Source organism: Eleutherodactylus coqui, chromosome 6, assembly GCF_035609145.1.
Source record: "Eleutherodactylus coqui strain aEleCoq1 chromosome 6, aEleCoq1.hap1, whole genome shotgun sequence".
NCBI classification, from domain to species: domain Eukaryota; kingdom Metazoa; phylum Chordata; class Amphibia; order Anura; family Eleutherodactylidae; genus Eleutherodactylus; species Eleutherodactylus coqui.
In genome coordinates this window covers 114123891-114139598 of record NC_089842.1, presented here as the reverse complement: position 1 = coordinate 114139598, position 15708 = coordinate 114123891, and the positions used below count along the sequence as shown (strand labels likewise).

The window sequence follows — 15708 nt, the reverse complement described above, 5'->3', positions numbered from 1 at the left end:
CATATCAGCACAATGCCATTTCTATAAAACTGAAGTCAGATGTATTTATGAGATACAGGCATCTTCCACTGCTGATTTACTGTGTAAAGAGAAAACTGTCAAAGGAAGAAGGCTGTCAATCAGATTCTGGAGGGCGGGGGAACTTATATTTCATGAATACATTCGACTCTTGCTTCACAGCACTGGTATTATGCTGCAATGATGAAACTGTAAGTTTAAATTACACTATTAAATATTCACAAATAACAGACACCTTTAGGCACATTAATAGAATTTTCTATGAATTCTGTAGGCGAGTTCGATCATACAGGATTAAATCCTATTTTAAAATTTACATATGAACTATTAACTTGCACATTTAAAATTAATTCTCTACTTCTCTTTGTAAGCAGCCATGAATATGACGCCCTTGTAGTCACAAAGGTCACTCACAACTTTTGCCTCTTTAACCTTACAGCAATCAATAACAAAGCCTTCTCCAACTAGAGCTTTCCTGGCAAAATCCTCATCATATCTGAGAACATGGAACTTGCCTTTTTGGATTGTGATATATGTTGTGTCTAAACACCCAATTAATATGAGGTGTCCCCCAGGTTTCAGCAGCCTTGAGTACTTCCTGAGATATCCCCTGTAATCATCATGGTCTTTGCAGATAACATCTAGAAGGCCAACACTGATAATACAATCGGCTGGTGGTAGGTCCAGCGGTTCTATTATATTTTCTTTCTCAAAGTCACATTTCATAACATGTTGAACTGCTGATCTGATTTTTTCTTCTTTGTCCTGTAACTGGTCTCTGAAACAAATGGGGAAAATGAAGAAAGTAATTATCCCATCATCATCACCATGGGTATTAAAGCTCAGCAGTAGCTCTATAGATCAGTAATCTGTAGATTGTTGGCTCCCAGTACTGGTAGAAAGATTTGAATTCAACCAAGACCAGTGTACTAAGTGTCAGGCTTATACTGTGCACTTCCAACAGTAACTATTATTATACAAGGAACCATGATGGAGAATATTTGTCTGAGTGGCTAAATTTTGATTTTACTATTGACTTCTGAAATGAGATCTGGAATAAACTAGCATTACAAATGTGTTGGACCCACTTCTTTTTAGTATATTATTGACCTGGTAGAAGGATTGCACCGTAAAATATCAACATTTGCAGATGAAAAAAACTGTGAAGTAATTAACACAAGAGAGGATAGCATACCATTGAAAATGGATCTGGATAAGTTAAGAGTTTGGGCAGAAAAATGGCAAATGAGGTTTAACACTGATAAGTGTAAGGTTATGCACATGGGCAGGTAAAAAAAAAAAGCTACCGGTACACACTAAATGGGAAGCCACTGGGCAAAACTATCATGAAAAAGCGGATCAAGAAGGGTGTCACCCCTCTTGACCAACGTCACAGGCCTCTCACCAGCCAAGCCAGAAACCTACTGTGCACTGATGAGGTGCAAACACCCTGAAACAGCTGTCTGTGTAAGGTTTTCTGGCTTGGTTTTCTATTGCCAATTATTGTTTTACAGACTTGTTAAAAAGTCATTCAATGATTTGAAGGAATGTTGCCATCCAATAGGTGGCGCTGCAGAGATATTGTACCATCTTCCTTATTAACATGAAAAAGGACATTGGGATTTTAATTCACTGCAAACTTAACTGCAGCAACAAGTCTTAGGTAGCTGCTGCCAAGTTAAATAGGATCATGGCGTGAATTAAAAGGGATCTAGGGACACATGACAAGAACATTGTTTTTCCAATTTATGAATTACTGATCAGACTACACATGGATTATTGTGTACAATTTTGGGCACCAGTACTCAAGAGATACTTATCAGAGCTTGAGTAGGTTCAAAGACCAGTAACTAATGGAATGATCAAAATTGGGGTTATTTACTTTAAAAGAGATAGCTGAGTGGGCGACCTAATAACTATGTGTAAGTATATCAGAGGTCAATACAGATATCTTTCCCATAACCTATTGCATGTTATAGTCAATATTACATGTTATAGTCACTGATTACTACAGAGGGGTTATTGGTTCAGGGTGTTGTTCTACCTATCGCTTCTACCTCATTGAGGGTGCGGGCAGACGAGCGCATAAACGGCGCGTTTTTGCGACCAAACGTATATACGTGACCATCTGAGGCAATGGTTTCGAATGTATTTGTTCACATGGGCGATTTTACGGCGCGTAAAAACGGCAATTCGAAAAAAAACGGAACATATGCGACCGAAATACGCGCCAACGCATATTCGATTGCCGAAAAGACCGTTTGCAAAGTAGGAACAAACGAAAATACGCTTTCTAGCTCTGGTCGTGATCGGTGAAAAACGATCGCTCGGGCGATTATACGTTGCGCTCGTGCGAACGTAAATACGCCTACGCTTGTCTGCCCGCACCCTGAGGTTTTTTGCCTTTCTCTGGATCAACATTGCAGGAAAATAGGCTGAACTGGATGGACACAAGTCTGTTTTCAGTCTAAAATATTATTTTACTGTGTTTATAATATAAAGTAGATAGAAGATATATTGCATAAACATTCCCTAGATCTACTTCATATTATTTGTATGGTTGCAATGATGACAATGGCAGCCGGTTTTCCCCTAATATTTGATAAAATATTTCACCTGTTTCCCTCTGTGTCTACATGAAGCTGTGTGGCATGGCCCCAATGAAATGCTCCTGTACGTGTGTCCAGCCATCTTTTCAGCTCCAGGATGCATCTGTCTCTGGCCTTCAGCACTATAATGTGCTTGAAAAACTCACAGGCCGCATACAAATGATGAATCATGGGACCACAGCTGAGGTCAATACAGATCTCTCCTTTAATGTGACCTGTAAAAATAAATTGCAAATATTGAAGCATCTACAGTAATATGTTAAACCCTCATGCAGAGCTTGCTCCACGTATATGTTGGACAATGGAGTCACAGTGGTTTCCCTACATGCCTCATTTTGTTGTGCGTATATTCATAAACATTATATAAATATATTTTCTTTCAATTTCTACCAAAGAACTTCCAAATGGTCAACTGTGCCATCAGCAAAGATTTGGATTTCTAGACCATGGAGTGAATTACCTACAGGATAGACTCCTTGCTAGAGATGGGTGGCACCTTGCAAAGACAGAAAAGCATATATTTGGTAGGTGCCTTGCTACACTCATCAGGAGAGCTTTACACTTGAATAATATGAGAAGGGAAGTGAAAGGCCAGGGAAAATATACAACTAATTAGTACAAATTGTGAATCTTGCTATTAGAAGTCGAAAGAAAGAAAAAAGACAAAACATTCGGAAGGAAAGTAGAGGAGCAAGAGACACCCATCAAAATAAAATGTTACTATACAAATGCACAGAGCATGGGAAACAAGTAAGGAGAATTAGAGCTCATAACACAGGAAAAGTAATGCGATGTCATAGGCATCACAGAAACTTTTGGACAGAAATGTACAAGAAGGTTGGGATATGTTCCAAAATGAGATTCTCAAAACACAACTGTTAACAATCCCTAAAAGGGGGCGCGGCTTAGCTACAGAGCGGGAAGGACGTGTTCCATTCCGCTCTCTAGCAAACCCTTCTAAGGAGCGCAATAAACTGCAGAAAATCAACTGCCACAGACACCAAAGATGGTCTACTTACCATCAGGAAGACCCCCGGTGACCTGGTAGGAGACTAAGGACTTTTGGAGCTCCACAGCGGACGAATGGCTCCAGCGGCACAGAGCGATTCCCGCCTCACCTTCCCCCCCCCCCCCCCCCTCGCCATCTTCTTACCTCGATCTCCTGCCGCCGGGGCTGGATACGGAGCACTCGGACGACATCTCCCCCCGCCGAGCGTACCCGCAGCAGACACTAGAGCCGGGTGAGTGCCTCTGCCAGTAAACCTCGACGTGAGCACTCTCCGCTGCCGGACCCGCGGGTGGCCCTGGTGACGCTTCCCCCCCGCGCCTACGGAGACATTCAGGCACAGGGACTCTGCTCCCCTACCGAGACGAGGCAGCCAGGTGTTGAGGGATACGAGAAGACTGCACATACCGGGGACTGAGCCTACAGGAGAGGGTGCGGAGTCACCATCCCCCCTCCCTCTCTCTCCATTTAACTCACAGCCGGAGCAGATGGGCCAGCAGGGAGATCATCACCCCCTCTGCCCCCCCTCTCTGGACCCACAGACGCTGCATGAGACATATAAGACTGTGCCACCCGAGATCTAAAGGAGCACCCCCCTCCCCTGCAAGAGATTTAAAGCAGAGCCGCAGAGGGTTCTCCACTTTTACCTCTCATACGTCTCTAACACCACAGCCTGAGGTCTCAGGCCACCCAAAATCAGTCCACACCAACGTTTAAACTATACACAGAATCAGAGAGGCGCATTAACCCTTGGTGGCCCAACAACTCCAGCAGACAAATATGATATAACACAGCTTCCTGAAGCTACAAGACGCCACTCACCTCTAACCAAACGCCATCAGGAGCCAAGTGAACCCACATAAAATCTGAATCTTCTTAGCAACTACCTATATAAAGGTCCCAGGTAGACAAAATCTCTTCTCTCTCAATCCTGTGAGTCTAAAAATGATTTCTGACGCAAAAAAAAATACAAGAAGGACGCTGTGCTTAACTAACTACTACGTAGACACCACCGAGACTTCAGCAGAACCTAACACGCGACCTGACCTCAACATGGTTAAAACTAACAGAAACAATAAAAATCAACTAGAAATGGATAAATACTTAAAGAAAAAACATCACTCGCCAGCGGCGCAAAGAGCCAAAATTACACACAAAGCCTCTAACGACCAAGACCTGATCGACTCTGACAGAGACTGTGGCTCAACACACTCGGACCAAGACGAAGAACAAGATAGAGGCCCAATCTCTCGCTCCTTCATCAAAAAAATACTAACCAAAGCTCTCTCCCCGGTCTGACAAGAACTTGCCGACATCAAAACAGATGTCAAACATATAGGCCGCAGGGTAGATCACTTGGAGAACACCCAACTAGAATTAAAGGGGTTGTCCGGCCACACAGGGTAAAAATTTTTTATAATGCTGCTGCTTCCCTTTCAGTAAGGATAGTAGCATACAGGGGCTCAAACCGGCAGGCAGATCAGCTGGAATGTCAGTTTCATACCTTAGAATCTGATCTTCACTGCAGCTTTCAAAGATAGCGCCTCTGTGCTGCCTTCCCACAATGCTCTGCGCTCTCCCTCTTCTGTGTGCGCGCTCCCGATGGCAGTAAGAGGCATGAAAAGGCAGGATTTCATGGCCTCCCTCAGCTCACGTCCTAGCCCCGCCCACTACATGCCCACCTCTATTGAACTGCTCTACAGTCTCTCCCCGCCCAGGCCCCGCCCCCTGCTGCATACTATACTCAGAGGGGGTGTGGCCAGGGGAGACTGCGTTATACACTCATGGTTCAGGATAAAATCCTGGCATGAGTGTAAACAGCAGCACAGTGTATAGTGTGTATAATGGAGAGGGGCTGGGGAGAGCCGAGAGAGAACTCTCCTGCAGCCCCCCACTGCAAGGCTACCTACTGCCCGCCCACCCTGCTAAAGTAAAGTAAAACAAAACATTTCCCCACACACACATGCCCCCATAGTGCCCATCCCACAGCGACCCCCCCCCTCACAATGACCCCCCCCACTGTGCACTCTCCCACAGTGCCCCCCTAATGATCCCCCACAGTGCCACAAACAGTGCCCTCTACAGTACCCCCTACACATGCCCCCCCACAGTGCCCCCCAGTGTCACCCCTACAGCGCCCTCCAAAGTAGCCCCCCTTATTCCCCCCAACCACAGCATTCTCCACAGTCCCCCCTCAACAGTGCCCCCCAGTATCCCCCCACACAGTGCCCTCCACAGTACCCCCCCTACACATGCCACCCCCCAGAGTCCCCCCCAGTGCACTCCAAAGTAGCCCCCCTCCACATGCCCCCCACAGTCCCCACATCCACAGCGTCCCTATACAGTGCCCCCTGCCCTGTGACCTCCCCCACAGAGTCCCCCTTTACAGTGCCCACACACAAGTACACTAACAGCACCCCCTGCCCCTCCCCCTACAAGTACAGTGATACCTATATATAGATAACACAGGATCCACCATTCACAACAGACACAGCTCACCTCCTCCCCTCCCTGCACAGGCAGGATTATACTGTGTGAAAAATTACTGTGACAGCCCCACGCTACCCCCCCCCCCAGCGCAGCAAATTACAGTCACAGCCCCCTCCAACCCCACGTGACAAATTACTGTGACAGACCACCCCCCCACAGCTACAAATCTATGTGATGGGACACCCCACCGCGACAAGTCTATGTGACCGCACACCCCACCGCAACAAGTCTATGTGACCGCACACCCCACCGCGACAAGTCTCTGTGACCGCACACTCCACCGCGACAAGTCTATGTGACCGCACACCCCACCGCTACAAGTCTATGTGACCGCACACCCCACCGTACAAGTTTATGTGACCGCACACTCCACCATGACAAGTCTATGTGACCGCACACTCCACTGCGACAAGTCTATGTGACCGCACACCCCACCGCTACAAGTCTATGTGACCGCACACCCCACCGTACAAGTTTATGTGACCGCACACTCCACCGTGACAAGTCTATGTGACCGCACACCCCACCGCTACAAATCTATGTGACCGCACACCCCACCGCTACAAGTCTATGTGACCGCACACCCCACCGCTACAAGTCTATGTGACCGCACACCCCACCGCGACAAGTCTATGTGACCGCACACTCCACCGCGACAAGTCTATGTGACCGCACACCCCACCGCTACAAGTCTATGTGACCGCACACCCCTCCACTACAAGTCTATGTGACCGCACACCCCACCGCTACAAGTTTATGTGACCGCACACTCCACCGTGACAAGTCTATGTGACCGCAAACCCCACCGCGACAAGTCTATGTGACCGCACACCCCACCGCTACAAGTCTATGTGACCGCACACCCCACCGCGACAAGTCTATGTGACGCACACCCCACCGCTACAAGTCTATGTGACCGCACACTCCACCGCGACAAGTCTATGTGACAGCACACCCCACCGCTACAAGTCTATGTGACCGCACACCCCATCGCTACAAGTCTATGTGACCGCACACCCCACCGCTACAAGTCTATGTGACCGCACACCCCACCGCTACAAGTCTATGTGACCGCACACCCCACCGCGACAAGTCTATGTGACCGCACACTCCACCGCTACAAGTCTATGTGACTGCACCCCCCCCCCCTGCGACTTCTGACAGCCGGGTCTCCTGACACCACTAGCACACACACACATCACTGCACCCCCGCCCCCCCCCCCCCCGGGACTTCTGACAGCCGGGTCTCCTGACACCACTAGCACATACACATCACTGCACCCCCGCCCCCCCCCCCCCGGACTTCTGACAGCCGGGTCTCCTGACACCACTAGCACACACACACACACGCACATCACTGCACCCCCCCCTCCCCGGGACTTCTGACAGCCAGGTCTCCTGACACCACTAGCGCGCATACACACACACACACACACACACACACAGCACTGCACCCCCCCCCCCTGCGACTTCTGTCAGCTGGGTCCCCGCACACCACTTGCACACATCCATCCATCCTCCCTCTCCTCTCCCTCTCCCCCCCCCCCCCACGAGAGCCCGCCCCTCCACTCATTCTTACCTTGGAGATGAAGAGCCAGCAGCCACACCTCCCCTGCAGGCAGAACTGAGCTTCCCAGCGGCTGAAGTCCTTCTGCACATGCTCAGAGCTGTGCTGGAGAAGCACGTCCCCGTCATCCCGACAAGAAGAGGACAAGAGACTTGTCGGAACCAATGGCAACCGAGGAGCAACACAGGGGGGGCACCCCAAAAGGTAAGTGAATAACTTCTGTTTGCCTAATTTACAATGCACAATGTATATTACAAAGTGCATTGTATTGGGCAAACAGAAGTAATGAGATCTAATGTTTATGGCCGGACAACCCCTTTAATCCACCACAGCGAGGCAGTACAGAGCAATCTACTATCTCAACAAGACCATCTCAACCAAGCCTACCTTCTCTTGGAGGACCAGGAGAACAGGAGCAGGAGAAAAAACGTCAGAATAAGAAGTCTTCCAGAGTCCACTGCACCAGAAGCTCTTAAATCAGCGGCCATACAAATATTTGGCTCTCTCCTGGGAGAAGAGAGGGCAGATAATATCACTATTGAACGAATCCACAGAGCTTTGCGACCTAGGCCTATCGCTTCAGCCCCTCCGCGAGATGTCATATGCGGACTACTAAGCTACGTAGATACTGCAGATATCTTTCAAAAAGCACGAGAGACCCAAGATATACTATTTGAAAACAGCAAAATATTACTCTTCCAGGACTTAGCACCAAGCAAGCTAGCTAAAAGGCGCTTATTGAAACCTTTAACAGATGCCTTGAGAGCGAAAAAATTCCCAGTGAAATGGCTCTTCCCATTTGGCTTAGCTACCTTCAACGACGGGCAACAAAGAACCATTCGAACTCCAGAAGACCTAGGCAAAGCATGGGAAAAATTAGACATCTCGCCGATCGACATCCCCTCCTGGCTACCAGTACAAAGCCAACATGTGATACCTCTGCTCTCGAAACCGGAGGACTGGAAGATCAGCTCAAAACTCAAGTCAACTAAGAAGTCCCAACCTTCCAATAAATAATTAACCACAATATTCATTTTCCAAAAGGACAATCTACACCCCAGCTCAGAGGTTTACGCCTCGGACTCTCCACACCCACCGCCCCCCTCCCTCTCCTTACCTCTCTCCCTATCATTCTCTTCCTCTTCCTAATCTTGCAGGGCAAGAACAAGCCACCGCAGCTGGACAGAGGACTTTACAGTTCCTACGGAGGAGACGGGGGACACCCCCACCCCCAAATACATCAGAGACTTGTGAGTCATAACCGGCTACCAGCAGCTGGCGCGCGGGGAGGGCTGGGGAGTTGTGTGCGGTCAACATGCTATACCTGTTTTTCATTCGTGGAGGTCCCTCCTAATGACCCCGGGCCCCCGAACCCACAGAAGTACCCCATGAAGCGGGACGTGGGGGAATCGGGACCCCCGGCCATCGGGACAGGTCTTATCCTGAATTTAGCTAATCCTTGTTATAATGTTTTTAGACTCTGTTACAAAAGGCTGTTCACATACAGCTTAGTTCGGTTAGTTTCAATAACAATAGGAGTTGTCTGACATTACAAGCCAAAATATTTAAGATAAAATCTCACTCAAAGACGACTCGCTATTTTCTCTAATACGACGTCTCGGTGGTCTGCTAGAATCAATGGAGTGCGTCCAGCCACCCCCCAAACACGCAGGTGGGATTTGTCACCTAGGCCTGGCCTTCTATGCAACTGGCTTAGTCCTTGCGGTGAAGAGCTCGGCCACTGTTCGGTGGCTGCACCCACACCTGGGTTTTCGCAGACCTTACTACCCGCCACACAAAGTGATGGGTTACGTTAATAGTTCTTGTTGTTTGATCGTCGAGAAGGAGCGCCCGAGGACAGTAGAAACACTAATAGATACCATTTGTACACAACTTAACACACACATATTATGGCTAACATAAAATATACATCCTTCAATGTAAGAGGGATGAACACCCCTGAAAAAAGAAGTCAAATAATGACACTACTGAAAAAATTGAAATCCGAATTAGTATTTCTCCAAGAGACCCACTTAAAACATAACCACATAGCAAAACTTCCCATACACATATAAAACCAATTGTTCCACAGTACATACACATCCGCATCTAGAGGAGTGACCATCGCAATAGGGCAAAATGCCCCCTTTACACCTATTCTCCAGAAAATAGACCCATACGGTAAGTACATATTGCTGAAAGGCACGATAGCAAACAACAAAGTGACCCTTGCTAACTTATACGCCCCAAACCACAATCGAGTCCCGTGGCTCATATGCACTTTAACCGACTTCGCAGACTTTGCAGAAGGGCTCATAGTCATAGGCGGAGACTTTAATCTAGTTCTGGACCCCTCCAGGGACACCACATCAGTCCCCAACAAACATATACGCAGACTTAAAGCTACCCTCTCTGAACTGAACCTGCACGACATATGGAGAATATTACACCTCGAAGACAGGGGGTACACATACTTCTCCCACATACACACAACATACCACAGGTTAGATTACCTCCTTGTGTCTGGAAAACATATAATAAACACTCAAGACACAGACATTGGTCAAATCACAATTTCTGACCACGCAACGGTCTCATTCTCACTCCCCATAAACAACCTCCCCATTAGAGAATGGACCTGGAGACTGAACCCCACACTACTAAGCGACAAACTCCACTGCACAATATTATCAGACAAGCTAAAAGAATTCTTTGAGTTAAACTATACCCCAGACATCCCTACACTGACCGAATGGGAAGCCCACAAGGCTTTTATTAGTGGTGAATTAATAGCCCTAGGCAGGAGAGTGAAGAAACAAAGGGAGAGGGATGTAGATTCCTTGCTAACACAGATATCCAACTTAGAACAAATTCATAAGCACTCACTAAACAATGATAAACTCCAAGAACTAAAAGATCTCAGAGACAAACTCAAAAACATTCTAAACATCAAAACAGCAAAGACCCTCCTCTAATCTAAATATAAAATCTATATGCACGGCGACAAAGGTTCCAAGACAATGTCCAACCTCATCAAGAAAAAAAAAGAAAAAACCTTCATACACAAAATAAAAACAACAGGCCAAACTGTAGATTCTACTGCGGACATTGCGATGGAATTTGAAAAATTCTATAAAAACCTGTACAACCTCCCTAGTGACAAACGGAGAGGGGAACATATCTCAATCATTTATAGAATCCCTCACCCTACCCAGCCGAACTGAAGAAGATAAAACCAACCCGTTTATCCCCAATCACCTCTCCAGAGGTCGAAAAAAATTCTCAAATCAATCCCCAATGGAAGAAGCCCAGGGCCGGATGGCCTACCAATCATATACTATAAAACCTTTTCCAAAACGCTCATCTCACACCTCACAAACCTATGTAATACACTTCTTACAGGTGGACAATTCCCTAAACAAGCCTTAGAAGCATTTGTCACCCTGATACCAAAGGAAGGGAAAGACCCAGTACAATGTGGCAATTATAGATCCATTTCCCTATTAAACACAGACCTTACGATCTGGGCAAAATTGTTAGCATAACGTATCTCACCTCTACTTCCTAAACTAATACATGCTGACCAAGGGGGGTTTGTATTAGGTTGAGAAGGGAAAATGAACACATCTCGCATCATCAATGCTATCCATTACGCCAAACTTAACAAAATCCCGCTGGTCCTATTGAGAACAGATGCCGAAAAGGCCTTCGACAGAGTGAGCTGGAGTTTTATGAGAGTCGCATTACAGAAGTTTGGTCTGCCAGATCAGTTCATCGAGGCCATATTTAGCATGTACTCAGCCCCCACAGCTAGGCTCCAAATAAACGGTACTCTGTTGAGGCCTTTTGCCATCACCAATGGGACCAGGCAGGGTTGCCCTCTTTTCCCCGCCCTTTTTATGTTGGTCATGGAAATCCTACTTCAACTAATCAGACAATACCCCAATAATAAGGGGTTAAGTATTGGAAACCTCACGCACACAACAGCTGCTTTTGAGGATGACCTTTCGGTGCTCATGACCAACCCGGAGAGGGCCTTCCCTGCAATCCTAGACATCTTTGAACAATTCGGTAAAATCTCAAATTTTAAAATTAATTATGAAAAATCAGAAGCTCCAAACATTTCAGCTCCAACCAACAAGATTAAACAGATCAAAAAAACACTCCCCTTTAAATGGCCCACTTCCAGCATCAAATACTTAGGCATCACTATAACTGCAGACCCACGCCTCCTTTATAAGGCAAACTCCCCCCCCCCCCCCACCTCCTCCAAAAAATACAAAACCAACTACACAATATCAACACACCCCTGCTGTCGTGGCTGGGTAGAAAAAAACTGGTATCAACCTAAATACTACCATATATTCTCTATGTTCTACAAACAGTCCCGATAGAGATCCCCTGCAAATTCTTCTTAAATCTTAACAAACTGTTCAGGACATTTATTTGGAATAAGCGGAAACCACGACTAGCATTTTCATACTTGACACAAAAGAAGCCGCAAGGAGGTTTTTGCCTACCAGACATATCTACCTATTACAAAGCGATCCACATGGCTAGATGGTTTGACTTGGTGGATCGCAAACTAGACTCGCCCTTTTTAAATCTAGAGAGAACACTAATAGATCAAATTGGTCAATTCCTCCTTTGGACCAACAATAAAATGTCTTATAAAAAACAAACACTCAGCCCGACACTAAGAGGCACAATCAAAGTAATGCATTCTATCAGAACAGAAACGGGAGATCAACACAAGCTAGCACCAATGATTCCCGCATCACTGGTCCCCTCTATTATAGCTAATAAGCTAATTAAACCAACCAACACCTGGGCTAAACTAAATTCTCTAACAATCCAAGACATCATTAAGGGAACTAAAATAAACAACCCCTCACATATCGACCTGCTCTTACCAAACCACTCTCTAAACATCCTAGAAATATCAGGTATCTATTCCTCACTCAAAAAGCTTCAGGAGAAATATCAAAGAGAACTGCGAGACCCACTTTGGTTCGAAGCTTACCTCGCTGTCCCAGAGAGACTAAAGAAACTCATGACACACCTATACAGAGGCCTACTTTTGAACGCCGCGCCCGACAAGCCATGGTTTCTTAGAGTTTGGGAAGGAGAATTGGGGACAACCTTTGATAGGGAAGAGACTAAAAAAAATCTTGACAAACTCACATGGTTTCTCGAAATGCGTCCGCATTCAGGAAAACTCATTCAAATTGAAAACACCGGTCTTGCTCTCCAAACTTAATGCTACACAAACCGACAGATGTTGGAGATGTGACTCAGATAGAGGGAACCTAGTACACATTTGGCGGCACTGTCCACAAATCAAGCCCTTCTGGCAAAACCTCACAAACCAGATAAATAAAATATGTAACACCACATACACATTTACACCCGAGGAAGTTTTACTTTGGAAACCCTTGAAACAGTTCACACCCTCAAAAAGTTGTCTCCCCACCATACTAATTGCGGTAGCAAAACTACTCATTCCACCACTATGGAAATCAAATCATACACCTACGATAGCACAGTGGAAAGATAAAATTTCACAAATCTATAGATTTGAGGAACTAGCCGCATGGGAAACCAACTCGAGGGACGAATTCCTCAAATTCTGGTCACCGTGGTACACACACCTAAAAGACTAGATAACACAGCTCTATCCAAGTAGCCTTAAACGGGGTGACGTATAAGAGTATCTAGCAGCAACATACTCACTTGGGTGCTCCTCTCGATGGCTGTGTTTCCCCCCCTCTTGTTAAGTTTCTTACCAATGATCGCAAATAAAAAGCCGGGACGCTGTAACAGGTGCGGGCGGGAGCCCTCAGTAGATCCGATTTACCAAATCGTTTCCTCCATTGTCCTCTCCCCCACTCGCATACCTCGTTGATTACACATTTGAACAGACCCCTAACGATGTGGGGATGTGGCTCCCACACGCACACATAGCACCCATCAGCTGATTGTACCCAACCTATATCTATACAACCTTCAAAGCAAGAATTGCGCACCTTATCCCTACCCAAATATGTAACGCTCATAATTTTTTGATCTGATAATAATGTCCTATAACGGCTTTATTTATGTAAGAAGCCACCCATTGTTTGTATACGATTATCTCTGTACTCAATGAAAACAAGATTGTTTAAAAAAAAAAAAACAATCCCTAAAAGAAGGAAGAATGGGAACTATTTAAAGAGACCAGGATGGATAAACACAGAACTTAAATACATGCTAAAAAGGAAGAAAAATCGGTTTATTAAATGGATAGAGCAGGGCATATCCAAAGAATATAATGCAGTCTGCAAAAACTGTAGTGCAAGTGTCAGAATAGCTAAAGCTGATAATGAACTGAGTCTTGCTAGAAAGGCCAAAAGCAATAAATGGGATTATTTGGGGTATATCAAAAGCAAAAGAAAATTCAAAGATGCCATAGAATGTTTACTGGATGAAAATTGTGAATTGGTTAAAAATGATGTTGAGATGGCAGAACCTTTAAATTCCTATTTCATATTCATTTACTTCTCAGGAAGTAAATGTAACATAAACTGATTTCCCCTGTACTATTGAAGGAATAATAGAATGCAGGCCATCTATAAGCAGAAAATGGTGAGGGAATCCTTAGCTAACTTAAATGAATTCAATTCTCAGGGTCCATATGAATTACATCATCGGATACTGTAGGAAGCAGCAGAAGTAATTACTAAGCCACTCCCCTCAATCTTTGAAAATTCCTTGAGAACAGGAGAAGTCCCAGAAGATTAAAGAAGGCCAAATGTTGTGCCTATCTTCAAAAAAAGGGAAAAAGGTGGACTAAGGCAACTACAGGCCTGTGAGCCTAACTTCTATAGTGGAAAATACCTTTGAAGAAATTATTAAACAGCTTGTATGCAAGTGCTTGGGTAAGAATATAGTAATTAATCAGAGCCAGCATGGGTTTGTAATAAACAAGTCATGCTAGACCAATTTAATTTTCTTCTATTACAGAATCACGGACTGGTTTGATCAGGGAAATGAAACTGATGTAATATATTTTGACATTAGCAAAGCATTTGACAAAATATTTCATATGAACCTTATTGAAAAGATAACCAAATATGGCATTGACAAGGCAACTGTTACGTGAATTCACTGGCTTAGTGATTCACTGCTACAGTCCTGAGATCCTTCTGGTCTTTGCTTAGGAACAGCTACTAATCAGAGGCCGCAGCGGGCATGTGCCGATCTCCCAGCTGAAATGCCCCAGCTCCCAGTAATGGCACTTTTTTAAACGAAGACTTTGTGGACCACAGGTCTGCAACACTGGATCACTGAGGAAGAGGATGGGTAAGTACCGCTGTTTTTATTGTTTTACCATATTTGGATCCAGTTTTAAACAATCTTATCACAGCCAGACAACTGCTTTCATCTAATACTTCTTAAAACCACACTAAAGTGGTTCTACACTTCGATCAATCCCTACTTGTTAGAAAATTCCCTTGACAATAAGATCATAAGTATCACCCTTCCAGGACCTGCAGGATTACAGCAATCAGCTGTAATCTGTGAGGAACCATGACAGTGACTGTTCAATTTCCATGCAGCACAACCACATGGAAAATTCAGCATTACACAGTGCCCTTTCAAATCAACAGATTAACCTAGCAATGCAGTGCAGGACAGATCCTTCAAAATGATAGACAATCTTTGTGATTGCTCTTGACTTAAAATTGCATAGTAGGGTAGATGATAATGGGTAGTCTCAAGTAAATAGCCCTTTATAAGAGCAGGACCACCAAAGCTTTCCTACAGTATTTCAATGCCATTAATTTTTCTCAGAAAGAGCAGACTGCTGGGTGACCTTGAAGTCTTCTGGTTACAGTAAGAGAAAAGGAGAAAGGAGGCTCAAAATGCTTGTGTGACCAGAACCATCCAAATATCTTCAACAATTACTAAAACGTGAGATGCTAAGATGATGGCATGGTGTTATTTCACTTTATGTATCATCAATAACCAGGGGTGCA

General features: G+C 45.3%; 1 protein-coding gene across 1 annotated transcript in view; it reads right to left on the bottom strand.

Moving 5' to 3' along the window:
* Positions 1-372: 372 nt before the first annotated feature.
* Positions 373-15708, bottom strand: part of LOC136631427 (nicotinamide N-methyltransferase-like) — a 29256-nt gene continuing 13920 nt past the window's right edge. The window contains exons 3-4 of the mRNA XM_066605715.1: positions 2635-2842; positions 373-796 (exon numbers count right to left, since the gene is read on the bottom strand). Of these exons, the coding sequence (XP_066461812.1) occupies positions 373-796; positions 2635-2842 (632 nt within the window). The remainder of the gene's footprint in view (positions 797-2634; positions 2843-15708) is intronic.